This window comes from Xiphias gladius, chromosome 19, assembly GCF_016859285.1.
Source record: "Xiphias gladius isolate SHS-SW01 ecotype Sanya breed wild chromosome 19, ASM1685928v1, whole genome shotgun sequence".
Lineage (NCBI taxonomy): Eukaryota > Metazoa > Chordata > Actinopteri > Istiophoriformes > Xiphiidae > Xiphias > Xiphias gladius.
Window position 1 is genome coordinate 25454627 of NC_053418.1, and position 27820 is coordinate 25482446.

Consider the following 27820-nt stretch of genomic DNA (forward strand, 5'->3'; position numbering starts at 1 on the left):
CGCGGACGCCATGACGTCGCAGACCACGTAGGGCTGTTGGGCTGGAGAGCTCGCTGCGATGGCGACGACGGCTCTGTGCTAGAAGGGGACGCAGTGAAGCTGGCCTCGGCTCGGATATGACTAATGTTTGTTCGATCGAGGTTTGTTTGCTGCTCACCAATTGCATGGGCTTCGGATGAGTCGTGGGCTTCTTACTTCTCATCACTCCGTTGACTTGTGAGTCCGCCGGCTGTGGTCGCTCCTCGGTGTGTTTTGACAGAGGCCTCCTTCTTGGGGTCCGCCCTCCATCTCATAACAACAAAAACAGAGAGCTACTAATGTTAGCTAGCCAGCGTACTGGCTGCTCCGTGTTACAGCTACTAGTGGCAAACACCGAGTTCTGTGAGGTTGCAACACAACGGCCCGCTGCTTATGAGCAAATGTTAATGTCGGCTGCTTGCAATCTAAGTATCCGCTTTGGACTAAGCGTTAACATGCTAGCTTTACTTTACAGACGTGTTAATCTTGATTAACTATTAACGTTAGCTAGCTGCAGAAAATCGAATTTAGTGTTACCCAAAGAGAAGGAAGAGCTGCAGTAACGGTAGCTAGCTAGTTACTTTTCTCTATTGACGTGGGTAGCGATCTATCTGATCACCCTGCTTGCATAACTGACGTGCATCTGTCTTTTTGTCTGGAAACGGATGGTTTCTCCATAGTTGTTAACGTTATGTTGCAGGGCACTTCGCTTGCTAGCACTCAATATATGATTACGGTTCAGAGGTGTTCGGGTATGGGTTTTGGATGGCGACATCTTAGCAACGTTTTAATTGTAAAGGGGAGCCGTGATCGTAACTTTCAGCTGGCGAAAGCCGACATGTACGCCCATATGTGATCCTTAATCCTTGTTACGTTCGTTGCTGCTTCCTGGCCGTACACGTAGTCAAGCTAGCTGTCAGCCATGGCAGCTCTTCGTCTCGCTCGGCATTTCTTTTGGAAACTTGCTAACAACAGTTAACGGATTGGGGCTTTTTTGCGCGATAATGTTGCCGCCTGTGATGCACGGTGGCCGGTCACGGGATAGGAGTAACGTTAAGGCTCTAAGGGGCTTAGCCTTCCCCTCTGTGACTCTGAACTCAGCCAGACTGAGTCGTAGCCACGGGTCATTAGCCTGCTGCGGTAAACAGAGCTGTGTGTGTGTGTGTGTGTGTGTGTGTGTGTGTGTGTGTGTGTGTGTGTGTGTGTGTGTGTCAGATAGGCTTTATCAGGTAGCACCGGCAGTAGAAGCTGGACTCATCAGTCAGTGAAGTAATGACCCCCCCCCCCCGCTGCCTCACACCACTCTCAACGGCCTCTCCTGCCGCTGGTGTAATGGGATTTTTGTCTTCTTTCTGCCCTTTGGCGTCTTAAATGTTCCTAAGAGGCTGTGTTGAGGTCCCGAGCAGCTCATTCATTGACCTCCTCAGATCAGATTTCAGTGTCTGCAGGAGTAGCTGACCTTTACAACTATTTGCGGGCCTGTATGCTGAGAGATCTTTAACAGGTTGCCTGTTTTGAAGGGGAGATGCTTGGTGATGTCAATTTGAGGGACCATCTCTGTAAAGATCGTTGGCATCTGTTCATGTTGTTGGTGAATGACATGTTCACATTTCTACTGTAGAAATTAATATCGCCCAACCAGCCAAGTGCTGTGAAATGTCTGTGCCTGACCAGCCATTTGGGCAGGTAACGGCCATTGTTGGGTAGTTTGACCGCTATTGGATCTGCCGTACCTTCCGGTGGCTTGTGTTAACCTCAAAATGCGGCAGCGGGGCTTTAAATTTAATATCACGAATGGATAGGGTGTATTCCTGAAGGTGAACATTAGATGATCAGCTCACGTGACTGTGCCATGTCTGTATGCCGGCCGGACTATTTAGCGCTTCAGGATTCAGCTGGCTTTTTTTCCGTTCCTCAACCGCGTTTAAGTGGTATCTCTGAGCTTACATGCAAGCCACTGTGACCACCAGAACAGCTATATTTGCCAGGGAATCAAAATAACTTCTGTAGCTTAAATGCCTCAGTGAAAAAAGGCTGCTGCTTGTAAAACAGGGACAAGTTTGTGAGGTGAAACATTTCCTCATTATTCAGTTGCAATGTTTGCCTTCATTTCCACAGATTTCCATGTCTTACTTGTGAGAGTTTCCAAATAGGGTCGTCAGGACTGCTCATCGTCCATTACTGATTGTCTGTGGTAAGTCTATAAGATGTATCACATTACTGTTTTTCTGTGCTGTTTCTTTGACTGTGTGGCCACCAGCACTTTTGTCCCTCTTTACTACATTAGGTGGAACTAGTTGACTTTAAGCTTTACTGAGTGCCACATGCCTGAGATTGCTGGCCAGGCTATCCCTTGCAGTGCCATTTCATGCAGAATTGATTTGCTATCGAACACTTTGAACATGACTGCCCCACCAGGGGCTCACAGTCTCCTGGTCGATCATGGGCTACAGTTACTTTGTAGCCTAGACCCATTCCCTGAGAAAGAATATACACATCCTGATGCTTGCGTACAACATCACAAACGCATTTAGCCACTCGAGCCACACAATACATTGTTTTTCTTGAGAGCTCCTTGAAAATCTGTTCACATGGAATCTTAATTAGTCCAACAGAAGCACTGCAAACGAATGTAGAAAAACAGGTGTTAGTGTGGTTCATTATTTCAGGTAGTAACATTGTCTGGAGTAGATTCAGTGATCTGGTAGATGACACTTGACACAACATTTGCTCTTTTGGGGTGAGCTGAGCATTTGGTGTAAAAACAACACTAGAATTACAATGTTTGAATGATAAACATGTATATTTTTTAAGTGTGTTCAGAGAGATGACTGTAAATACGGGGGAGAAAGAGATGGGGACCAGAGTTGAACTGGGGACATTGTAGTTTATGGTTGCCAGGTTGATGCCTTAACCTCCCAGTCACAGGGGTGCCCAGATAAACCTGCGTTTACCTTTAAGGACCCCATCCATCTCCCTGAATGATGACTTAAACCTTAAAACTAAATGACATCAAGTTTTCAAGCAAAAAACTCTCCAAGAATGCCCATTAAAACTTTTATTATAAGAAATAAAATGGCAGCCCGATGATTTGAACAGCTGAGCCCTGAATTGAGTTGAATTTTAAAACCAATCATTAATATTGATGCTCTCCCAAAATAAGCTACGTGTCATAAAAAAGCAGTTTGACAGTGTCCTTAACTGACCTGATATCAGTGCTGATAAGGAGACTTTGTCACAATAGCCAATATATTATTTTGATCATGAATTCTGTTTCTATAAATGTTGCTCCATATTTTACAATAATGATCCCTATTGTACTGGCTGCACAATATGTCAACCTCAGGCTGGAGGAGGAAAAAGTAGGCCTTAATTTGAAGTGTTTACCGGGAAAGGTGTTTTAAAGATAGCATATATGATTTACATGCTTTCTGTCAGAATTAATTATCAAATGTCTGTGTTGCTCTTGTACAGACTGCTCCAGGCCAGAGTTCCTTGTTGGGTGACCCACACTCCTTCACAGGGACCATGGTAAAGTACCATCACTTCATGTCGTGCTTTGGAGAGTAACTGCTGTCTGTCTGGTGGCCTGGGTTGCAGTCTGCAGAATCAGAAACTCTCCATTGATTTTCACTTTTCATCAGCCCCGTTTAGCAGGACAGGACAGTTACACCAGCTGCAACAGTGGCAATGGCCGCTGCCTAAGCAGGGCAGCTTCCAGGTTTCGTTGCAGAAATTTGTGTTATATTGTTCCATCCTGGCATAACTGGTAAATGGGAGGTGTTGTCTGTAGAACTGTGTGTGTATGTGTGGGGTTTTTTTTTGTTCTTGGCTTGCTGCTGTGTGGCAGCTGCCCCCTGGCTGGCCTCAGCACACTGCTCCTACAGCTGTGGCGACGGTGTATATCAGCTCGACTCATGTTGAGCCAGCATCCAACCGGATGTGCTGCCACTGTCTGTTATCTGCGATATCTTTCGACCACCTTAATCTGCCTTTGCACAGTGTTGAGACTAAATTCTGACCTCGACCAAACACAGGCCATAGATTCCTGTCGATCTATCAGCACACAGCCAGGCTTTTTTTTTTTTCTACCAGTTTTGCCCTTGAGGAAAAATCCCTGACTCTGCTTGTATATCCATGCTTGGCATTCCCCACTGATAGGCATCCTCTGTGAAATGTGTTCATCTTGGATAAGACTGCTGTGACCTCAAACATTTGGTCCCTAAGAGAGCCAACAGACTGCTGGTGAAAACTGCTTTTAAATTAAAAAAAAATAATTCGATTTCGCCAGCCAAAAATTTCTTTTCACGGTCTTGTGTAGATAAATTACCATGTATATTTCCAGTTTTAAAGGTTCTGTATGTTATTGGCATTTGTAATACTATGGTTTGTTGTATAAGAGGTGATTATAGCAAATTAGCCTGGGTTGCACATTACAGTGTGGGTGGGAAGGATAAGACAGCCACACAAACCACTATAAATGCAGCACTATCAGGCTGGTTTTAAATCATCCCTGTAACAACAGGGTTTGTGACACTTTTGCCCTTTCCAAATCCTGTGAAAGCCACTCAGATGTTGCTGCGGCTGGAGCAACTCTCGTCAAGGCTTTTAACCCCCCAGGTAATGTCTGCAGAGCAGTTCCGTGGACACAGCTGTGAACGCATGTGTCACTGTAAATGAGTGTGTGACATAAGGAATAAGGAAACACTCAGCCAGCCTTCCCTGGACAAACATTTCAAAAGCTATATTAAAGCTAAAGAACAGTATGGGACCGAAAGAAGGCTGTGGTTGTTCTAGCTGATTCCAGTTCAGTAAATAGTTAATGGGCCTTTTCTCTGCAGGAGGAGGAGGGGCAGCATAGCTTGGAGTGTATCCAGGCCAATCAGATCTTCCCCAAGAAGTCCCCCGTCCTGGAGGAGGAAAACATGCAGGTGAGGAAGCCGCTGCCCTCGCTGCTGGTCTCGTGTTGTTTGAAAAAAAAAAAAAAACGCAGTTAACCTGACAGTTATCTGTAAAGATGTGGGTGAGTCTCTGCTCTGTAATGAATTACATAACCACCCTGACACATGTGACTTAAGCTCACTTTCACTTTGACCAGTCTCCAAAATAAACTGCCAGAAAGTCATGTGACACCTGAATCCCTGTCACCTGAAAAGGGAAAAAAAAACAAAAACACCTTTCACATCTCTCATTATGAAAGATCATAATGAAGAAATCATAATAAGGAGACTTTTATCTCCTGCTCAAAAACTACAAGATGGCACGTGTCATTAGCCAATTGGTCATTCGGGGCATTTCTGTTGTTTCTTCATTCCTATTTATGTTTTTTTCTCTTTAATGCTGGTATATTTTCAGTCAGCCGGTTGCTGGTATTTAAAGTGGCAGTTGTGTAACTTGGCAAGCTTTCATCTCATCAATTAGTGTTGTGCGTTACAGTAAATGCTTTAGCCCTCTGAAAATGACTGATTTGTCAAGAATCAAGGCATGATCAAACAATACAAAATAGAAAGGTAGTAAAGTTCTTGGGTTCTATACAAAGTTCACTAGTTGGTTATGGGGAAAATGCTGTGGAAAATGAGTGTAGCGTTGTATTTCAGTACTCAGATTACTCGCAAGAGTGAACATTTCAATTTACTCGATTGCTGTAGTAAAAATGGTCAGTATGTTGATACAAGTTGCAAATGGTCATGGTAACCATGTCTGGTGAAATAATCAATCATACTACAGCCTGTGTGCAATAACACCATCATCATTGGTGAGACTTCTGGCGCTGTAGTTGGACTGAAATGTTTTCTCACCTGCCGTTGCTAGGTACCCTTTCCTGAGCTGCACGGGGAGTTCACAGAGTATGTGGGGAGAGCAGAGGACGCCATCATCGCAATGTCCAACTACCGCCTACACATCAAGTTCAAAGAGTCTGTTGTCAACGTAAGTATCTTTGAAAAGTGACTGATGAGCTTCAAGGTCAGATGCGATTAGAGAATGTCTTTCACGCAGCTCAGAACAACTGGAGAATGAAGTACATTGTCTCTACTCGAAGCTGTGTGAAAGTATTAAAGTTTTGTGAATGGGTAGAGCCGGGGCCATTGTGCCAGTGCTGTGGTGACCGGGCCATTCAGAGCTGATCTGCACTGGCAACAGTGCCGCGTGACTCTTCATCACCTCTGTTTCCACACTGGCCTGCCCGTGCTGCTTTCTCTCTGCACTTGCCGTTGCCATGGTTGCAGTGGTTCCAGAGGGGATGCATAACAGTGGCGCCCTCTCTCTCTCTCTGTCTCTGTCTCTGTCTCTGTCTCTTTCTCTTTTCACCACATTAAGAGAGAGACTAGTGACCAAGTGTGGTTACTTTCTAGAAAAAAATTCCTCATTTGCTGTCGTGAAGATGTTGATCTTTTCTTATTTTAAACAGTTTTATACACTCCTGCTGCTAGACTGGCTCTGGTAAATTTAGAGAAGTATTACTTATTACAGCTTAGAGTTCCGCCAAATATAAAGATATAATATTATACATACATACATACATACATACATACATACATACATACATATATATATATATATATATATATATATATATATATATATATATATATATATATATATAAAAATATATAAAATATGTATATCTTGTGGACTCCAGGGTTGCACAGGGTGGTGGTACTAAAAAAATATTTTTTTTCCTGGGACCATACTCTGTTGATATATGCAGAGTAATATCTCTAATTATCTACCTAGATGCATTTATTTGAATTTTTTTTTACTGTCAAATTAAGTATTTGCTATAATTTGTTAACGGAATTGTTCCCTTGAATGCCTTGGGAAAAGAATATGCTGTGTGCAGATCACCAAGCTGCTCTTGTGCAGACGTGAGAGCGGGAGAGTTGTGCAATGGCAAATCATGTGTTGCAGGAAAGCACTTTTGGTTGTTTCACGCATTGTTTCGCTTCACCTTCTCCTAAAAAATATCATTATCTATGGAAGTGCAAATAACAGTCGTTCATATCATTGTAAAGGAAAGTCTGGTGATAGTCTGTTTTTTCCTATTACAAAAAATTACCTACAAATCCAGTGAAAAGACCAAAACCAATGACGAATTGATCCTGTCAACAAGTATTGTCTGTGTCGTTCAAAAGCTAGGGAAACACATCACAGAGAGACACTATTGCGCTGTTGATTCATTACCATGAGCATGGACAGTGTAGTCAGTCCCGCATATACTGTCCTGCTGCTGAAAATACGCACTACTGCAAATAATAGTCCTAAACACCTTAACCATTTACCCCTGCTTGGGTAACGTTTGTAAAAAACTACAGTTCCCATATGTTTTAGAAAATTATTTAGCCATTCAGAAAATGAAGATATGTATTTGTGTCCTGTTTTTAAGGGATTATGTCTTCAGGAGGAACCGATAGACTTAGGGTTCAGTGCCACAGACAGGGTAGGGAAGTCAGATAGAGATAGAGACAGACTAACACAGATAGTAAATGATCAAACCTCAATTCTTTCTGTGGTACGGACTATAATGTGTCTGTAGCACTGAGTATCGAAACTGTCAAGTACCAAAATTTGCCATTGAATGTCTGGTCAGATTTGTGATCTTGTTTATTTATTCGTTGATCAGCTAGTTCTCGATTAAAATCCAAATTTTGCAACATATAACATCTGAGAATTCTGGCTCGGTACCAAAGCTCATGTATGATATCGGCAATAGATGTTAAAAAGGCTCACTGGTATATTCATTGATTGTGGTGAGTGCATCCATCTGAGTGTTTCCTGTTGCTACTGGCGGCCCGTCACGTGTAGCTGGGCTTAATTGGAACCTCAATGAGCCTCTGGTTCCTGGCTCACAAGCAGCCTCTCTGTGCTCACATCGGACAGAGCCAGCGTTCTCCTCACACATATTTGGACGTGTTGACGAGGCATTTTGCATCACATGGCAGAGTTTTCAGAGCTCACAAAAATCAGGGGGTGGGAGGCGCTGAAAGAGAGCAAGAGGCTGTTAACAAGCAGCTCAGGAATTTTGATTGAGGCCAGATTAGGGATGTAGATTAGAGGGCCGGAATTAAGTTGCGGCAGCAGGATGCTCGAACATCCGGAATGTGTTGCGTTGGCAGCCCTGCACAGACAGAAAATACTTCCAAATCGACATGCATCACTTTCACTACTGTTCTTTCTGTTTTGTTTTGAATAGAGTTGTTGTTGTGAGGTGTCAGTAAGTACCCAGCAGAGCTGCACGGCGTGGAGTGGTTGACTGTATTATTTGTTTGTGGCTGTCTGTTAACTAGCTGGTGCCTAGAGGAGCAGAATCCTGCTTGTCCATCCTGTTTAACAGCAGGTGCTGGATTAAAGTAGATGAAAAATCCACCCACACAGAGCATTCAGGCTGCCAATCTTTCAATGCATTAACAATATCTCCATCAGGCAGTATCCCTGTCATTGCACTAATATATTGGGAGCTTGACCTGCTGATGACTGGCTGTCGGTTGTGCATGGCTGTGGACAGTGTGTTAACAGCAGCTTGAGCCACTCCTTTTTATGAAAGTCCACTGTGCTGCTGAAACGTGCTCTTGCTGTAGCTAATTAACAGAGCTTAGTCAAAAGCAGCACAGGTATTTCCCTGCAGTATTCAAAGTATGCTCTTAATTCATTACCACATGACAGCTCTTTACCTTAGATGGTTTTTGCCTATAAAAGATAAGACTGTAGCTCTGGGCCAAAAGGGAAATGCAGGGAAACGCAGATACAAGCTCTCCAGGATCCCGTATTGCCGTGCTTTTCTGCTCCCATATGCAAACTTAGGGAGATTATTTCTGTTAACAGAGCTCAGGGAGATTTGATGTGATAAATTAATGGAAATGCACCTGGACAAGGTTGCAGCATATGTGACTGATTGTTAGCATGAAGGCGTTTTACTCTGCTGATCACCACTAATTTGCTAAATAGACTTTCAGTTGCAGGCTACCACACTACTTGTACTGAGTGCATGGGTTTGGTTGGTACTTGTTCAGTATACTATTTAATGTTTCTTTGTGAGTGTTGCTGGGTGTAGGGTTGATGTTCCCTCTCTTTTGCTCTGCAGGTCCCTCTTCAGCTTATAGAGAGCGTGGAGTGTCGGGATATGTTCCAGCTCCATGTTACGTGTAAGGACTGCAAAATCGTCAGGTATGTCCTGCATTTTAAAGCCATTCCAACTGTTAATTCCTGTTTGTTAAAGAAACTTGATTTAGAATCTTTTGTTAGTTTCTTCCATACGCAGTTGTCAGAAAACGCGAGGTTCTGTGCAAAGCATTTGATGTACAGAAAACAACAAATAACAATGAGTCTGACTTTTCTCGCCCAAGTCTAGGTGAAAGGTTTAGGGTTGCTATGGCAACATTTAAACTTGGTAGCAGAGAGAGAGAGGGGAGTCAGTGATGCAGACAAGCTGTTTAATGCAGCTGTAACAGTGAAATATGTGTTGGTAAAAAAAATACATGCTGTGTTTACCAGCTCAGTTTGTTTTGAATCCAGTTCTTCTGAAATTTGTGATACACACAATTCCCCCCTTTTGTCACTGGGAATAAGCTTTGTAGAAGTTTTGTGTTTTTAAAAAAAAAAAAAAATCTGCCAAATAGAAATGTTTCCCTGTAACAGTTCTTTATAGAACTCAGTCAAGTTACCTTCTGTTAACATTAATACAGTAAACTCTTGACTCTCAATCACACATCAAAGGTGATGCCTAGGTGAGAGCAATGTTTTTATTTATTTACTTTTTTTTTTTTTTTTGGACCCCTTTTTCCGTATGACAAAATACTGCCAAACAGCTTTAAAATCCAAAGACATAAAGATGTATTTTGTAAAAAAAACAAAAAAAAACAACAACATAGAAGCAGTTAACTCGCAAGAGCTCCTCAAATGACCTCATTCATAATTTACACCTTTTTTAGCCCTTTCCCAGTGTTGAGTTTCATGTACCTTTTAAAGAACACATGGCAATGGAAAAGCATGCCTGATGTGATTGTAATATCAGACTTTTAGTAGATATCAGACCAAACACCTGGATTTTAGTAGATATCATTGTAGATATCAGTATTGAAAGGCTTTTTTGAGTAACACCCTTGCACCCTCATAATATTTTGTAGTCTAGTGAAAGTATAACATTGGCTTTTGCATTCCCAGATGTCAGTTCTCCACCTTTGAGCAGTGTCAGGAATGGTCGAAACGCCTGAACGTGGTAATTCGCCCTCCCTCTCGCCTGGAGGACCTCTTCTCCTTTGCCTTCCACGCCTGGTGCATGGATGTGTATGCCGGTGAGAAGGAGCAGCATGGCGAGCTGTGCAGACCAGGTACCCTGCTGTCTCTTACGTGTCCCCAAGTAACCCCAGCAGAACCCCCCCCCTGCTCCGCTCTGGACATATCAGACATCTCTGCTCTCTCTGTAGGCGAACACGTGACCTCCTGGTTCAAGAACGAGGTAGAGAGGATGGGCTTTGACACTCAAAACGCCTGGAGGATATCTGACATCAACAGCAAGTTCAGGTAATAGCAGCTGTCATTCAGGATACATAAGCTGCTGCTGTGTTGATTTCCATCACTCTCAGCTAGAGGATGGATCCCTCCTTAGCTTTCATTGGCGTACACCACGTGTGTGTGTGTGTGTGTGTGTGTGTGTGTGTGTGTGTGTGTGTGTGTGTGTGTGTGTGTGAGTGTGAGTTTGTGTGTGTGAGAAATAGTGGGTGGTTGTGTTATTGTACGCCGCTGGTGCTGTGCCCTGGGCAGATAAAGGCACATCCCAGGATTAGGTTTCTGTAGACAGAGACTTTTGTTTAGCCATCACACCGCTTTGGTGCTCCCTCCCTTTCTGTCTCTCCTTGTTTAGCCATTGCTCCCTCTCTCTCTCTGCTCTGCCAGACTTTGCCCCAGCTATCCTCAGCAGCTCCTGGTGCCAGCCTGGATCACTGACAAGGAGTTGGAAAATGTGGCAGCTTTCCGCTCCTGGAAGAGGTTTCCTGCCGTGGTTTATAGGTTGGTGTTTGTTTCTCCCAGAGCTCTTCAAACCAGAAGGTTAACTTGTTTACCGCCACACAGAAATTAAAAGCTTCCTTATGTTCTGATTGGCCTATTTGTTTGTGAAAGGAATTAAATCATCTTCCGATTAGAAACCTCGGTCAAGGCCAATGTCAAACAGAATACACCGGACTTCAGCAGAAAAAATAGAAATTCATAGTAAATGATCTGGATCTGCCCCAAAACGGTTTCTTCCCTGGTCCATGCCTCATCCCTCCACCAATTTCGGTGCCTATTGGTTCCAGGGAATTTTGTGTAGTCCTGCTAAGAAATATAAAACCAAACAAATATTTCTCTGACTGCTTCTATTCAGAATGTGTCACCACCACTAAAACAACTGACTCAATCAACGCCGCGCAGTGTGTCATGGCTTCAGTGAATTGTGGTTGTTTTATTTTTAACAAGCAGTGCTTGAGAGCCTCAAGTTACAAATCAGCAAAAAGTCAAAAAATAAAACATGTTGTGCAAGAGAAGTGCATAACAGGTAGATCGTAAATGCTGTCTCTTAACTAGGGCATAACCCACAATACTCTATGACTCTATGGTGCATACCGTAGCATCGAATAGTATTTTCTAATATTAGAGTCCAAATAAAGCAAACAGCCATATTCTCGTCCTAGGGCAGCGGACTGACTGTGCATTTGTGTCCTGGTTAACCCCCTCGCATAGGCACCTGAGCACGGGGGCCGTGATCGCCCGCTGCGGTCAGCCAGAGGTCAGCTGGTGGGGCTGGAGGAATGCTGATGATGAGCACCTGGTCCAATCCATCGCCAAGGCCTGTGCCGTGGACGGCAGCTCCCACAAGCACCTCCCCAACGGCTCCTACACCAACGGCTCAGACCTGCCCGATACTGACTTTGGTAGGAGCTCACACTCACTTACCCTCACACTGACATACTGTATACACCCAAACACGAACACCCACTGTCAGCTGAGCACACGCCTACCAACACAAACACAGGTATTTCCACACTGAGGTCTTGCTATCTGCACGAATTAGGAACAGACACTGTTGTGCAATCCGACGGGTCGGGGCTTGTCTGAAGCAGCAGGTTCACACAGACACAGATCAAAGTAACTTCTTATGTCAAACAGATTCTGATGGATGTGCCTGGATGCCACATATTCCCATCTCATTGGTGTACTTGGACTTTTTTGATCATGATAATGGTCTCAACCAGACCCTTCAGACCTTGTTTCATACAGCCTGAATTGCAGTGAGTTGTAACTTTGCTGTGCTTTGTGTCTGTATCAGAATCCTCCATGAGCAACAGCTCAGAGGTGGAGACGTTGGTCATCCAGCCCCACAAGTTACTCATCCTGGATGCCAGGTCCTATGCTGCTGCCGTAGCGAACAGGGCCAAGGGGGGAGGCTGTGAATGCCCAGGTAGGTCCTCTCAGCTCAGTCCCTGATTACAGGCAGGATTAGGTCGACGTGTGCTGTGAATTCAGCAGCTCAGTTAACTGTGAATGCGATTGTTCTCTTTGCTAATTTTTTTTTTTTTTTTTTCCTTTTGGCCATTGTTTTCCGCCTGTTCCAGAGTACTATCCCAACTGTGAGGTGGTGTTTATGGGCATGGCCAACATCCACTCCATCCGCAAGAGTTTCCAGTCTCTGCGTTTCCTCTGCACTCAGATGCCTGATCCAGCCAAGTATGTTTTTTTTTTTTTTTTTAATGCCTCCAGCAGTGCCTCCAGCTTCCCCTAGTCGTAATGCCACAGCTCTACAGGCTAAAACTATTAACCCAAAGCTCTCAAACTTTGCTATAATAACTGTAGGTAACTCGTAATCACAGCCGTGTGTTGGCCTTGGCCATACGTCTGTGTCTAATTTAGAAAAGCCTGGCCCACTCCCAAGTGGAGGATCTCTTTCCATCTGCACTCCCAGACTCGATGCCACAATGATGTGTAATTGAATTATGCTGGCCTGAGAGAACATTGTTGAAAGTGGTTAGAAGATTGACTCAGAATGGACTCAGGAAAATCCTCCTAACCCTGTATCCTGGCTTTAATGGGGTCATACAGTTCATTTCCATATGCTGTCATACTCGTGAGCTTCATCATTTGAAGGGTTATGATGTTTATGCAAAACACAGCAGGCTATACTGATACTATTTACTCAGAATTTCTGTTAATTGTCAAGCATCACACCACTGTACCACCAAACTGAGTATGACTTGGCTGCTGAGCTTGATTTCATAAACATTAAAACTAGAAGGTATAAGCTATCACATGCCTGGCTGTGTCACAGACTCCTCGTGCTTATAGACAAGACAAGAGTGTTAACCTAGATAAGGCAAGTAAAACATTTACTCATAATTGAAGTAGGTCTCGCTGTATGCATTTTCTCACTCTGAAATATTACATGACTATCATGCAAACAGGTAAAGTTATTTGCTTAAGTTGACCAAACACCTGGATTTTAGAGCTGTATTGATCAGTTTGTGGCCAATTGTGTTTCTGGGCACCTGACAAATGCAGGTCTTATATTTACTCCACTTTTAGCTCTTTTTTTTTTTTTTTTTTTTAAATCTCCACCAACACTAAGGAAAAGATTTCTCTAGCTCTTTAGCTGTTAAATGGCCCCTTCGCTATGCAAAGCCATACAGAAGTCATTGATGAGTGTTGCAAACAAGCCGAGGCTATAAATGCCGTGGTGTGCACTGGTCTGTGCTTGTCCTTATAAAACGTGTGCCATCTCTTAGTGCCTGAGGCATATGCCGTCCTCTGATGGTTTTGCTCTGTTGCTGTCTGTGTGCCTGCAGCTGGCTTTCTGCACTGGAGAGCACCAAGTGGCTGCAGCACCTGTCCCTGCTGCTGAAGGCAGCACTGCTCGTGGTCAACGCCGTGGATCGAGACCACCGGCCCGTCCTGGTGCACTGCTCCGACGGCTGGGACCGCACACCTCAGATCGTTGCTTTGTCCAAACTGCTGCTGGACCCTTACTACCGCACTATTGAGGTACAGATGAAGACTCCCCCTCTTTTACTTCCATCCCTAGCCCTGGCCTTTGTAAGCATTTTTTAAATTTTTATTTTGGGAACATATTCCCATGAAAACACATAAATACTAACAAGGACATCATGTAATAATTCTGACATCTCCGGTGAAGCAAGGATAATATTTAATAGCCGAAAAACTTTATTTGGCATTAGTTTTTGCGTTTAAAGAACTTATTTTTAACATTCTGGCCTAATAGTCTGATGCTATCGTTAAGCAACATTTAATTGACTGTAAGATCTTGTGACATCTTCATGCAGGGCTTCCAGGTTTTGGTGGAAACCGAGTGGCTGGACTTTGGCCACAAGTTTGCTGACCGCTGCGGCCATGGAGAAAACTCTGAGGATCTGAATGAGCGCTGCCCTGTCTTCCTGCAGTGGCTGGACTGCGTTCACCAGCTGCAGAGGCAGTTTCCATGTTCCTTTGAGTTCAATGAGGCCTTTCTGGTGCGTACCAGTCTTCTTCTTAGATCCTGAGATTAGACACTGCAGTATGTTTTCGTCTCTAGAGGTGGAAATGGCATGCCTCTGATTCAAGTGTGTTCACATGCAGTTTCCAATTGTGAGACGCTGATATGCAGCTACAGTCTGGATTTGTTCATGAATCATACAAGGATACTCCTGTCATCTCTGCTCCCATGATCCTACCTGAGTTGTCTATACAAGCCTCTACATGTCAGCTTGTGTGTGTGTGCAGGTGAAACTGGTGCAGCACACCTACTCCTGTTTGTTTGGCACCTTCCTGTGTAACAGTGGCAAGGAGAGGGAGGACCGCCACGTTCAGGAGAGGACCTGCTCAGTCTGGTCCCTGCTGAGACCGGCCAACCGCACACTGAGGAACATGCTTTACTCCTCACACTCTGAGACCGTACGTCCACTGTTCCTGAAGAATGTATAAAAATTGCTTTATACAAACAACAAAGCTGATTGAAGTCCAGCAAGACAAAGTATAAAAAGAAGAAAATGTGTCAGTGGAAGTCTAGCCTCCTCAGGCCTGTGTTTCCAAAGCCTTCACATGCATTATGGGAAAGATGAACCCCAGAGCTATCTATTTCCTAATGTCTTTTTAGATTTATTCATAATTATTATGGTCTCAAACTTGATTTAGGGATCTTTTTGCCACCCTTCTGAGAATTGCTTTTTATGTGGTTACTGCTGTTTCTGTGTTTGCATTTCTCTGTGTTCCCGATTACGTATGAGTTAAGTTTGCAGCTTTTGTTGCAGGTTCTCCACCCAGTGTGTCACGTGCGCAACCTGATGCTGTGGACGGCAGTCTACCTTCCCAGCTCCTCCCCCACCACCCCCTCTGATGACTCCTGCGCCCCCTACCCTGTGCCCGGTGCCAACCCGGAGGATGCACCACTGGCCAGGTGAGCCTGGCGCGCTGGCACCCGAGCCCCCCCCCTCTCCTCCTTCATGTAAGATCAACACAAGTCTTGGACTGCCACAGCTGGAGAGGCCCCAGCTTTTCAACTCGTCTGCTTAGATACTTTGCTCTGCTTGGGCCCTCACAGTCACAGATGTAGTTCTATGCTTATCTTGTGTGTCTTGACAGACATACCATGATGGGAGACCAACAGGAAGTTGTTTCATTTTAATGTTGACGTAGTTTGACAGCTAGCTCTGAGTTAGAGACCAAGCCTGAATGCTTCTCTGTCATTATGTTTGTGCTGCATTTTTCTTGTTTTGATGAGGCTGACATGAATGATTTGTTAGTTAAACATTTTATGGTGATTGTGTGTGCAGCTTCAGATTGAATCATAGGTTGTCAAACTCATTGAGCCGTTGTAATGTAATGAAATGCTGTTTCTGTGCATAATTCTTGTCTCATTTCCTCTTCAGATGTACGAAGACTCGCTCCTTTGACAACTTGCCCAGTGCATGTGAGCTGGGAAGCTCCCTGCCTCCTAACCGCCGCTCCAGTGACCCGAGCCTCAATGAGAAGTGGCAGGACCACCGGCGCTCTCTGGAGCTCAACATGGCAGTGGGGCCCGAAGGAGGGGGGAACCAGGATCAGGAAGTGCGGCCTTATGGAGTGGGGCCTTACCCAGACGGAGTGGACTCTGAGCTGGACGACAGCCCGCAGCCCCAGGGCTCACACGCTGAGCTCGGACAGGGAGCCTCTGTCAGCCCAGCAGCAACAGGAGAGGAAGCAGAGGAGGCGGAGCTTTCTGTGGCAGTGGCCGAGGGCCAAATGGAGAACATTCTTCAGGAAGCCACAAAGGAGGAAGCGGGAGCAGATCAGAGAGAGGGAAGTGCTGCTGACACTCATGTCATTAACACTGTTGACACAGAGGTCGAGAATGAAGCAAATATTAAGGACAATGGGAATGAGGTGCAGAGAGAAGCGTTTACTAATGGTCACCATGCGGAAAATGGTGTAATGGAGGCTGAGGAGGATGGTGAGCCTCCTCCTCTGTCCAAACAGAAGGCAGAGGAGCTGGATCAACAGGCAGCTGAGGTGACTCAGACACCAGAGGGTCTGGTGAAACAGGATGTTGAAAACTCTTCTGTACAAGAGGAGGTTGCACGTGGAGCTTGTGAATCTGGCTTAGGCGAGCCACATCAGCCTGCAGCCCATAGAACTATAACTAATGGCTTTGTGGACAGGTCACCTGAAGAACCGCGTGTGGATGAGGAGACCTGCCCTGACCGCGGTGTCTCTGAGCCGGTGGAGCAGGTGGATAAGAGGGCCTCCCTGATGGAAAGCTCAACAGAGACTTTAACTGAAGAGGCCTGCAACAGGTCGGAGCTCCCAGCACAGCCGCCTGTTTGTCTGAGCCATCAGCCCGACAGTGATGGCAGGAGCCTGCTGCCCTGCGCCAGGAAAGAGAAGGGGCTAGAGGCAGGGGAGCACGGCTTTATCAGAACTTTAAACGGGGGAACCAAGCGACCCTCTGTCAGTGCCTTTCAGTCAGTGAGTGCTGACTTCAGCAGGGACGGGCTTTATAATGGCGACAGCTCTGATGGGGAGCCCTGCGGTGGTCCTCACTGGACCAAAGGGAATGGGGAGCGGGCCCCTCTGAGTCGACAGATGTCCCTAGCAAGCTGTAACTCCCTGATCCTCCATCCACGCGGCAGTTGCTCACAGCACCGCTGGTGCCATGCCCTGCTGGGCCGGGTCGCCATCAGCCCAGAGCAGCCATCACGGAGTCACCTGGACGATGACGGGCTGACGCTGCACACTGACGCCATCCAGCAGAGGCTGAGGCAGATCGAAGCGGGGCACCAGATGGAGGTGGAGACTCTGAAGAAGCAGGTGCAGGAGCTATGGAGCCGCCTGGAGAATCAGCAGCACACTGGCTCCCATAGGATCAATGGAGACATGGGAGATGAAGTGGTAAGATGCTGACAGGTTGACCTTAAAACTGACAGAACTGCTCATCTGTTTACCACCTGGACAAAACTTTTAAGTTATAATTGCAGCCAGATAGATTCCGTAACATTTGCTAATTCTTGGTCTCTCTCCATACAGACGTCAATGACAGACTCAGAGTACAACCTGGACCCCAACTGTTTGTCACGCTGCAGCACAGAGCTCTTCTCCGAGGCCAGCTGGGAACAGGTGGACAAGCAGGACACTGAGGTTAGACGCTGGGCAAACCTCAGGATATTTCTTGGGGAGGGAGGGAGCAAAGGTGCCAAAGCACAGGCTGTGTTGGTTTAGAGCTTGCATTTATAAGCTTCAGATCGCTTCAGAAATGGCAGGTGATGTTTGTAGGCGAGCTGATCTGCTGTCGGGAGCTGTGACCTGACATTGCTCTGTACATTACAGGTCACTCGCTGGTACCCTGACCATTTGGCAGCCCAGTGTTATGGCTGTGAGAGCAGGTTCTGGCTCGCTACCAGGAAGCACCACTGCAGGTAAAGATGTGAGGACTATCAAGCTGCAGAAGCTCAAACCTTAAGTCACAATCAGCAACAACTCCTCTCTGTCCTGTTCAGAATGGGTTCATTGTATTCAGATAGATCCAGACCTAGTCTAGATATAGAATGACTCTTGAATTCTTCTCAAGTAACTCTTTATCCTGGGATTTTACCTGCAGACCAGAGGTCATTATCAGGCCACAGGCTAATTTTGGTTGCCAACAGGGAGTTGCTGATTCTTATTGATACACATATGCTGGTATGCATATAATTAGCATGGTAAGATTTCAGTTTATTGTCCAGCTTACTCTGTACTGCATATCTGAATACAAGCATCTCTGACCCCAAGCAGTTGTGGTTACTACAATCTAATCTCAGTGTATCTTTGAAATGATTTGGTTTGAATAATACCTTTATTTGAAACTGTCCACCATGATTAGGTTACACAAGACAAAAAAGGCCTTCCTGTCTCATTAGAGGGGCACTCCTATGATTTAGAATTGAATTTCCACGAAGTTGTGGGACATGGGCGAGACAAACTTAAAAAAAAAAAAATGGTTCAAATCACTGCAGCAGAGACCCCTAGTAGGGGTCTGGAAACACTGATTCCTAAATTTCCCACAATGCAGCTTGATAGCATCTCTTCATTAAACCCTCCATGCCTGGTAAACACCCATGGCTTTCAAACTCCACTTCTGCAGTTTGTAACGCAGGCTTTCTGGGGTGCTCCTTTAGTTCAAAGCCTGTCATGGTGATATGTTGTTGGATTGATTTATTTACCTCAGTGTTTGTTGGATAGGGCTTCTGTCCTACACTGGTGTACAAAGTGTTCTCAAAGATATATCTGTGTAGAATAAAGGGCCAGGTTGAGCATCAATGTCCATTCAAAGTTTACTTGGAAGCATCAGGATATCTTCTGGTGCTTTGTAGTGTGCAACAGCAGATTAATTTGATGTATTTCAGTTTTCTGTCTTATTCTACCAAGCTGATGGTATTTCCTCTGGTCTTATCATGTCCTCATATCACTGTTATCATGTCTCCTCTTTAATTCTTTTTCTTCCTGGTGGGTTGGATCAAGTTAATTGCTGAGTGGAAGAGATTTTAGCAGGATTCCGTTTTGGATGTCCAGTTGCTCATCCAGTTTGGTCCAGACTGTGGACCGAGTTGTAAACAATCATCTGTAGTTGTTTCAGCCCTGGATTCAAAACAAAAAGGCTTGTTTTAACAGCCAAGCATTGTAGCTGTCTCACAATTGTGGCTATCTTAGATTTTCTAACTTTTATTTTCTTTTGTTAAACTTTGTAAAGCTGACACAACTTCAGCAGGAAGTGTGTTTTAAGTTTTCTCCACTGTTCAGGCAGTTCTTATCCATTGACTGCCCCTCTCCTCCTCTACAGTGGCAGTGAGCCTGTCCAGGAGGTCTGGTGAGATCCGGCTCCCTCGTCCCCCCACCACCCCACCCTCCACCCTTTTAACTGGACGTTGCTGCACCTTCCCCATCCTAAAACCTATCCCTCCCTCCCTCCCTCTCTCCCTCTCTCTCTCCCTCCCTGTTCCTTCCCCCCGTCCCTTGCTGCATCTGGTTTCCCTTCATTGTTTTTTAAGTTGTCTCCAAATTTCCAGGGAAATCTCTCTTCATATCTGAGATGTATTGACTTGAGTGTGCGTCCTGCAGCGCCAGTGTGTTTTAATTTAGCGGTTTTTAATTGGCTGTGACTGTGAGCACGGTGCTGTGCTGTGGGCCAGCTGTGTTTGGTCGAGGGCTGATTGTTACTTCTCCTGAAAAATTTAAATTAAAAAAACAAACAAAACAAAACTGTGGACTTCCTCAACCTCAACCCTCCTCCTGTCATAGCACCACATCAGCACCCCACCCTCCCACCACCCTCAACACACACCCTGGCAGCATGCTGCCCCAAACCAGCCCCATGCATCTCTCCTCCCAGCAGCACAGCATGGCACTGAAGGCCACTCAGTCCACCTTGTGATGTAGATGGCTGGAGACTCAGAGAGAATTAGATGAGTTTTTAAAATTTCTGCTCAGGGTGAGTACAGGCAGGTAGAAGGGAGCACTGTGTGTGTAAGTGTGTGCGCATGGCCTTATATCTGAATCTGAGCATGGGTATCTGAAGCCTCCGGTGTGATCTGCCTTCCTGTCCAGTGATGGTAACGTGTGTTTTAAAATCGGCTGAATAATCAAGTTAGCACTGCTGAGTGTTAGAGCACCTCTGCTAACCCGGCATGTAGTGAAACATCGCAGCAAAGTTGAACTGTAAACAGGAGCAGTGTCCAAAACAGAGGTCTTCACGGGTCCAAACTTTTTGAAAACCCACGCGAACCCGATGTGCATAATTTAATTTTCCAAAAAAAGAGACCCAGTTCAAAGCGGACCTGCACGGAGAAAACAAACAACGACAGTAGCGTGATGCATCATCACAGACTGTCATCAATTAACAAGCAGCTGTGGTGGAAAAGAGAAGCAAAATAATAATAATAATAATAATAGCAACAAGAATAATAATAATAATAAAAATCATTCTGGGTGACAAAAGGACAGTGTTCTGATCTATTTAATATCTCTGAATCAAATGACAAAAAAATGTCATTTTAAAGCAAAAATCTCGTAGGCTCTTGATTTTCCTAAAACAAGCCTGGCTTCAGTTGCCTCGTCAGAACAAAGCTCTGGTGAACTGTGAAGTTCAGTTCTCATTCTCCCTCTGTGACATGTCACATGGTCAGTGTCGATACGGCATATGCTGGGGTCCATTTGGAGGTTCGCAGGTATTAGACATCGTGACACACGGACCAGAGACCTGCTGCAGTAAAACAAGACCCTTCCTGACCCGATTAGACTGAGTACGATTTGGACCTGACCCTGGTGTCTCTGAACCGTGGAACCGTGAAAACCTCTTGTGCACAGCTCATGATGAACCACTCAGTACTTTGAGTTTCAGACCTGCTTTACTCCTATTTTATCACGCCTTCCTGGTGATCAGATTGTAATCAAATGCAGCAAGTACAAGGCAAAAAAACAAAAACAAACTTCTGCTTACAGCAGACACATTTTCATATCAGGGTCCTGTTCTTCAAGTGTGAGTGCACTAATCCAGGCTAACAGTCCTTTTTAACTTTCATCCTCCTAACTTGGTTCTTTCAACACAGAGATTTGATTTGTTGGATGAAACTATGTTGTTCAACAGTGTGCTCTTATTTTGAAGTAAACGCAGCATGATAGTGTCGATTATATGATTGTACCTGTAGTTGACTGACATGTTACTATTGCTACGGACAGAACATTTTTACTGCAGCTGCACAGAAGTTACTCAAAGCTGACGGCTCCCAAAAGCATTTTCTTAATACGCAATGAAACCCTGCCATGATCTGTCATAAAGCAGGGAAAACTGTAGAGGTGAAAATTAGAATCAGAATCAGGAGAGAAAAAGTTGGATCAGTGTATTTATGTATTTATGAATCTGACTCAGACTTCAATCCAGTTGTATACAAGTTTTTACTGATGATACAGTATTTAATTTCATACTTTTCAGTGATTAAATGGTAAAATGTCCACTAGAATTTCATAATTAACTTTCTGGTTTGTGGTTCCATAATTCTAATAACAGTCAGACACTTATAGTTGGATATATTTATTCTTGTCTGGTCATTCCAAACTAAATTTGGAACGGATTTTTTTTTTGTGGTAATTTCTATAGCCAATTTTATCATGTTATGGTTTTTAATTTTCATTATAAAAATAACATTTTTCTGTCGTGCCTCCAAAGCAAGGGCTAATTTGTAACTGAAAATAAGTTCAAATACAGAGTTAAATTGAAAAGTCTGGAAGACAGACTTTATGCCAGCTTTGATGAACTCTCAAATCCAGGCTTGTGTCAGAACATCAACAATCAAATCAAGCTAATTCATTTTTCCACATATGAAGAACAGGGCCTTGGTTTAAATGTAGTAGAGTTGAGTCACATGTAAACACGATCCAAAAAGGAGATGCATGGTAACTGTAGGTGTAAAGAGGCTCTATCTGAGAGTCCAGCACTGACTGGTCTGTATCCCCCTGCAGGAACTGCGGTAACGTGTTCTGCGCCAGCTGTTGCGACCAGAAGATCCCAGTGCCAAGCCAGCAGCTGTTTGAGCCCAGTCGCGTCTGTAAGACCTGCTTCAGCAGCCTCCAGCTCAGCTCGGTTCCCCTGGACCTGGAGCTGGAGAAACCCATCACAGCCAGCTCCAACTGAGGCTCAGAAGACTGGGACAGAAGGGGTGGGGTACAGGCTGAGCTGCCAGGGGCTGACACTGGTGCACTGCTGAGGAAGAGCACAGGAGCTACACAGAATGTCCCAAGTACTTTATGTGTGTGTGCAGCAGTTACGGAATTAAATGTGTATATACAGAGGATGACGTGGCAGCGGAGCTGGATGACATGTTCGCAAGATGCCGAGCAATCTGAAAAGTTGGTGTGCACAGGGGTGTGAGTGAGTGAGTGAGTGAGTGAGTGAGAGAGAGAGAATAGAAATTGCACATTCGCCACACAGAGGGTTTGTGGCAGTGATGGGACTTCACTCCAAAGCCAGAGAAGTGAGAACGGACATCCTGGTGCCTTGGACCAGGCAGGCAGAGAAGGTTGTCTCACTGTTGCTCTCTCCTTTGCTGAGGTCTCTCAGAGGGCTTTGTTCCACTGAATCCACGTTCCCTGCTCATCCATGCTTCTCATCAGACTTCAAGGTACCACCGTGGACTTATTCTTTTTTCTGGAGGGTGTAAGGCCAGGAGCAATGTGGAAAATCTCAAGGCAATAATGACTCAGTCCTTCAGCATCAGAAATGTCTGGATAGTAATGCTCGCAAATGTTTAGGGAGAAGCTTAAAGAGTCAGTTCACCCAAGTTACCAGATAACATTTCTTCACTTACCTCTTGTGGTATCTAGCCACGCATCTAAATTTAATTTTATTTGAGATCTCATCTCTGAGATTTCTGCTGTCTTTCCAGTACAATGGAGGTGAATTGAATTAGGGCTGCAGCAATTAATCAGCAAATCATTTTAACAATTAATCAGTGCGTCACTTTTTCTGCAAAATGTCAGAAAAGAAGTGTGTCTCAGAGCCCAATGTTATATATTTGAATAGCTTGGTTGTCCTATTGTCCAACCAACATATAACATATATGTCACCACCAGTTTTTTTTTTTTTTGGTTTGTTTTTTTGTTTTTTGTTTTTTAAACAGTTGTGTTTCTGTGAGCGGACTATCGGGTGGTGAACTTTTTTTTCCGCTTCCGAAGGGGGGCGTGGCAGAAAAAAGTTTGAGAACCACTGGATTAAAGCAAGAATTGTCAAGGTCGAATCAACGGAGGCCAATATAGCCTGACCTTTAGACCTCGGTATAGGTCAAGCACCAGAAATGCTGGATCCTACATTTCCCATAATGCAGCTCCATAGCGTTTTAATAATATAATGTACCAGGTAACCACCCACATCTTTCAAACCTCACTCTGCAGGCGTTATGGTGTACGTGGTCTCAGCATCCAAGGAGAGATAACCCTGATGGCATCACTATGACATCATCAGGGTAATTTGTTCAGACTTGACAAAGCTTCTCCAGTGCCACAGAAGACATTATAGTGAGTAGGACTCCTCAAGATTAGAAAACTCACCTTCATGTGTAAAACTGGTGGAGTGTCCCATTAAAAAAAATGTAACCGCAACATTTATTTCCTTAAACAGTGTTCCAATTATCTAATGTAATTGTCTACAATAATCCACAATTTAGTGTATTGAGTGAACTGACCCTTTAACATACTGTGGGCTGAATCTCAACTCAGCATATTTGCTTTTCTTTTGTTTTGGTGAGTTTTTATCAGCTTTTCACACAGAATGGCACAGATGTGTGTATGTATATACAGTATATACAGCTTGACATGTAAATACAAAACAGAAAAAAAATAATTTTGCCGTTTGGAGTTTGTGTTTTTAGCTGTGCTGAGATTCAGCCCAGAGGGCAGACAGACGTTGGGATTTTGAAGGCTGAGGATTTTTAAAAGCCTACCTTTGTGATCATTAACGAAAATGCTGTGTGGATATTCAAATTGTTTTTCTTTCTTGTTTTGAACACTTATCTTGACCACAGTGAGGAGAGTAAATTATTATTGTATTTTTTTTTTTTTTTTTGACAAAGTCAGTCATGTGAGTCTTACAACAGAACTTGTTAGTGATCTCTAGAAAAGGCTTTAGATCATCTGACCCTTTAACATCTAAGCCCGCTCAGCTCTTCCACCCAATTGACTGTTATTACTTGTCCGCTGGAAGTGTAAACTGATGTGTTGTGGCGTCGTCAGTTTGTGTCACACGGCAGACGAGCTGCAGGTCGTTTGTGTCCGACACAGACTGACTGACTGACCGTGTGATCTCTCCTGTCAGCCATACCGTAGTGCCCCTCACTCACAACAGCCCCCTTTTCATTCCTTTTACCCAGCAGGCACTGGGAGCTGAATATCTCCTCACTTTTCAGTCCTTTGGTGGAAATCAGAAGTGAAGGTGTGGGTTTGACACATTCAAGTTCCATCTTCCACCGTGACTTCACTTGTGATTTCCCCTCAGATTGGCTGAAACATGGAGGAGAGAAGCAGCAGCAGCAGCAGGAGAAGCAGCAGCAGAAAGGGCTCTTAGCGTGTTCCTAAAAGTCTGTACCTCCACATGAAACCTGTCAGAGAAGCTTCATTGAGACGCCCACTCTGCCTAACACCCATTCAATCACCTCGCACATACACGCACACGCACACACACACACACACACACACACACACGCACACTTTTTGTAAAATAAATGAATAAAATAATATATTCAGATACTTATATAGCATTTAAGAAAAATGTATAGAATCCTTGAATAGTGGCTCACTTAATTAGTCACCAAAAAGTTGTTTTTTTGTTTGGTTTTTTTGGTTTTTTTTAAATTTCTCTTTCTCATGTTGTCAATTGCAGAAAAATACCTATATTTTGGAACCTGTTCAAGATAACGGGTGTGTTTTTTTTTTTAAATAGACAAGCAGGGTGTCCTGTTTTAATGCTGCAGTGGTTTTCCCTTTTAAATGCGATCATTACTTTAATTGTATTTATTCAGGTTTTGTTGTTGAATTGCTGTTTTAAAATCCACACAATTCAAATTGCCACAGGATAATCAGTGTTTATGAGATGGGGAGTGAAAGATAGTTCTGATCTGTGGCTACAACGACCCTCGTCATTTCTGTTTTGTATCAGCCAATCACAGCGCAAAGTGTGGATGAAATGATTCCCCAATCCACTTAGAGGCAATGTCCCCATGGGGAAAGGGGTGGAGTCAGAGGTGTCCTCGAGCTTCATGTGAGCTCTGACACTCGCATTTCAAAATAAAACAACGAGTGTGTTCGTAGCCAATGAGACGTCTATGCACTGAGACAACCATGGTCCAAAACAAGCAGCCTGAACCCAAAATAAAAGCCCCCGGACTCACACACACTAACAAAATTACTCCATTCAAACTCATCAAAAGACAAACAAACACTACCTCTACTTTGTACACACACCAGTTCATGCACAAACACATCCACACTGAGCTTGTAGTTGCTGAGTGACTATTTTACAGATTTATGTCATCAAGAATGGCCTTTGTTGTTGTTATTGAAAATCTGTGTTTTGTTTTCTCTCATTAGTCAGCTGGAGCATTAAAGGTACAGCACACGACCGCAGACTTTGATTTTAAAGATGATCTTTATGTTGAGACTGCCAATCCTTTTACTCCTCAGCATCCAGCTTGTCCCGTCGGCAGAGGGCCGGCTTGTGCTTCACTTAGCAGCAGGCCAGACAGTTACTGTGGTTCGCCCCACCGGATGACCAGGTTTTGACTATCAATCAGTATAACTGTGATTGACAGCATACTGCCCTCCTGTGGAAGTGGTGAATGTTTAATTCAACGGCTCGACCTCTAGTCTTTGAAATAGAATAGAAAAAAAAAAAAGGAATTGTTTGCCCCTCGTAGATGAGATGCAGTCATCTCTGTCGATCACGTATGTACAAAACACTTGAACAAGCGATGCCGTTGCAACAAGAGTGAGGCATTAACATAATTTCATTTTGAATTTATTTGAGAAACTACCACTGCAGCAAATAAAAATTTTGGTTTGACCCCAACCAGCCTGCCTCTAAACCAGCTACCTGTTCTTTCTTCATCTGCAGACTTCGATAAACTGGAATACTGATTTGCAACCTGAATACTGACTTAACATCTTAGACTGTTCATTTAAAATGGTGATGGAAACGGGGCCCCCTAAAATCAATGCTCCTATTAACAGATGATTTATTCCAAGGCTTCACACTCCTCCCAAACTTCTGTCCTGAATGTTGAAAGGAAATATTTGCCAACAGCTCATGAGTCATGATCTCTTAAATACAGAATCGAATGTCGACAAAGGACTTAATTATAGAAAAATGGCTAGATGAGATGCGTAATTTCTCTTTTTCAGTCCAGTGTGAGGCCAAGACGCTTTCACCGTCCCTACCGACACAGTCAGGGCCGGCCGCAGAATTCTCACTGTAATTTCACCACCATCACAGGCATGTGGGGCACCAAGCTTGTCTTGTTCAACAATCCATGAATGTGAATTGTCTTTAAAAAAAAAAAAAGAAAAAAAAATATTTTCTTTTGCACATGAAATTTGAGTAGACACTGCCACAGAGTGCATCAAAATAAAGCTGAAACGGAGAGTGTGCTGTGCTTTTCAATATTGTAACAAGCATGATGGCTGTTGGTTGTATGTGTGTAGGAGGGCATCAGAACACACGTTGCCAGGATGATCACTTGCTGTGTTTTTTTTTTTTGCCCCCCCCCCAACAGACACACACACACACACACACACACACACAACAGGTTGTCTTGGTCTGCATATGTTGTATTTCTCTTCACTCACGCTGACGTGCTCTAGCAGAGGCGTCACTGCAACGGCCCAGTAATCACTTGACGTGAGTGCGAACATGTGAATGCATCAAGCATTGGTGTGACTGTGCGCGTGCGTGTGTATGTGTGTCTCTTTTGGTGGAGACTGGTGCCAAGCAGTTTTATTACGGGTCTCTCACAAAGGGATCACTCGTGCTTTTGTTTCATTTTCCTCCTTTTTTTTCCCCTTCTGTTTGATAAGCACTTTGAACCTTCTCATGTCTGTCAGAGGAGTGTGTAGCTGTACATAGCAATTTCCTGTAACAACAAGTGCTCCTTGTTCAGTCTGAATATTTTGTTTTGTTGGATTTACTTTAAAGAGCATTACATTGTTGTAGAATTAAAGGAAAAATAAACTAGATAAACCTACTGTGTTGTCTGTCAGCGGCACCTGATACCTGCTCTCACTGATACAAGATGACGTGGTGGAATATCTGCAGCTGAACACACACACACACACACACACACACACACACACACACACACACACACACACACATACACAGAAAGAGAAAGAAGAAAACAGTCCAACACTTCATTCATGTTTAATGTACTGGTATACATCTCTAAAAATCGTACTGTCAATACTGTGTTACATCAATGTCTACTTATTGAATGCAAATTCAAGTGAATACATGACAGAAAGGAACAACCAAGAGAAAGAATCGAGATCGAAAAGCAACAAGTGCTGCTCTAAGTTAGTCATGCTCACTGGTGTGACGAATGGAGGTTGTCTTACTGGCTCTAAAGAAACGATACTAGAAAGTGACGACCCCTGACTATTACTAGACTTCACTGCACAGAAACAGGACATCTGTACCATAATCAACAGCAGCAGCAGCAGCAGCAGCAGCAGAGTAAGAGCAAGCTGAGGCGGCATCAGCCAGCCTGACTGCACGACGTCCGGTATCAGAGGCAGA

General features: G+C 44.2%; 1 protein-coding gene across 5 annotated transcripts; it reads left to right on the forward strand.

Moving 5' to 3' along the window:
* Window positions 1-43: 43 nt before the first annotated feature.
* Window positions 44-27256, forward strand: mtmr3 (myotubularin related protein 3). 5 transcript variants are annotated; one of them, XM_040155381.1, is made up of 21 exons: window positions 44-216; window positions 2137-2212; window positions 3493-3549; window positions 4860-4949; window positions 5830-5946; window positions 9098-9180; window positions 10177-10343; window positions 10440-10536; window positions 10909-11022; window positions 11734-11924; window positions 12320-12451; window positions 12606-12717; window positions 13830-14025; window positions 14325-14510; window positions 14761-14931; window positions 15288-15433; window positions 15906-17403; window positions 17539-17649; window positions 17839-17927; window positions 19328-19354; window positions 22003-22174. In XM_040155381.1, exons 3-21 carry the CDS (start codon window positions 3547-3549, stop codon window positions 22172-22174), a joined length of 3702 nt encoding a protein of 1233 aa, XP_040011315.1. In that variant the 5' UTR covers window positions 44-216; window positions 2137-2212; window positions 3493-3546. The 5 variants fall into 5 exon arrangements, with proteins under 5 accessions (XP_040011315.1, XP_040011318.1, XP_040011314.1 ...); XM_040155384.1 differs by lacking the exon at window positions 19328-19354 and having other exon boundaries at window positions 22003-27256; XM_040155380.1 differs by lacking the exon at window positions 19328-19354 and having other exon boundaries at window positions 10177-10536; window positions 22003-27256.
* Window positions 27257-27820: the final 564 nt, after the last annotated feature.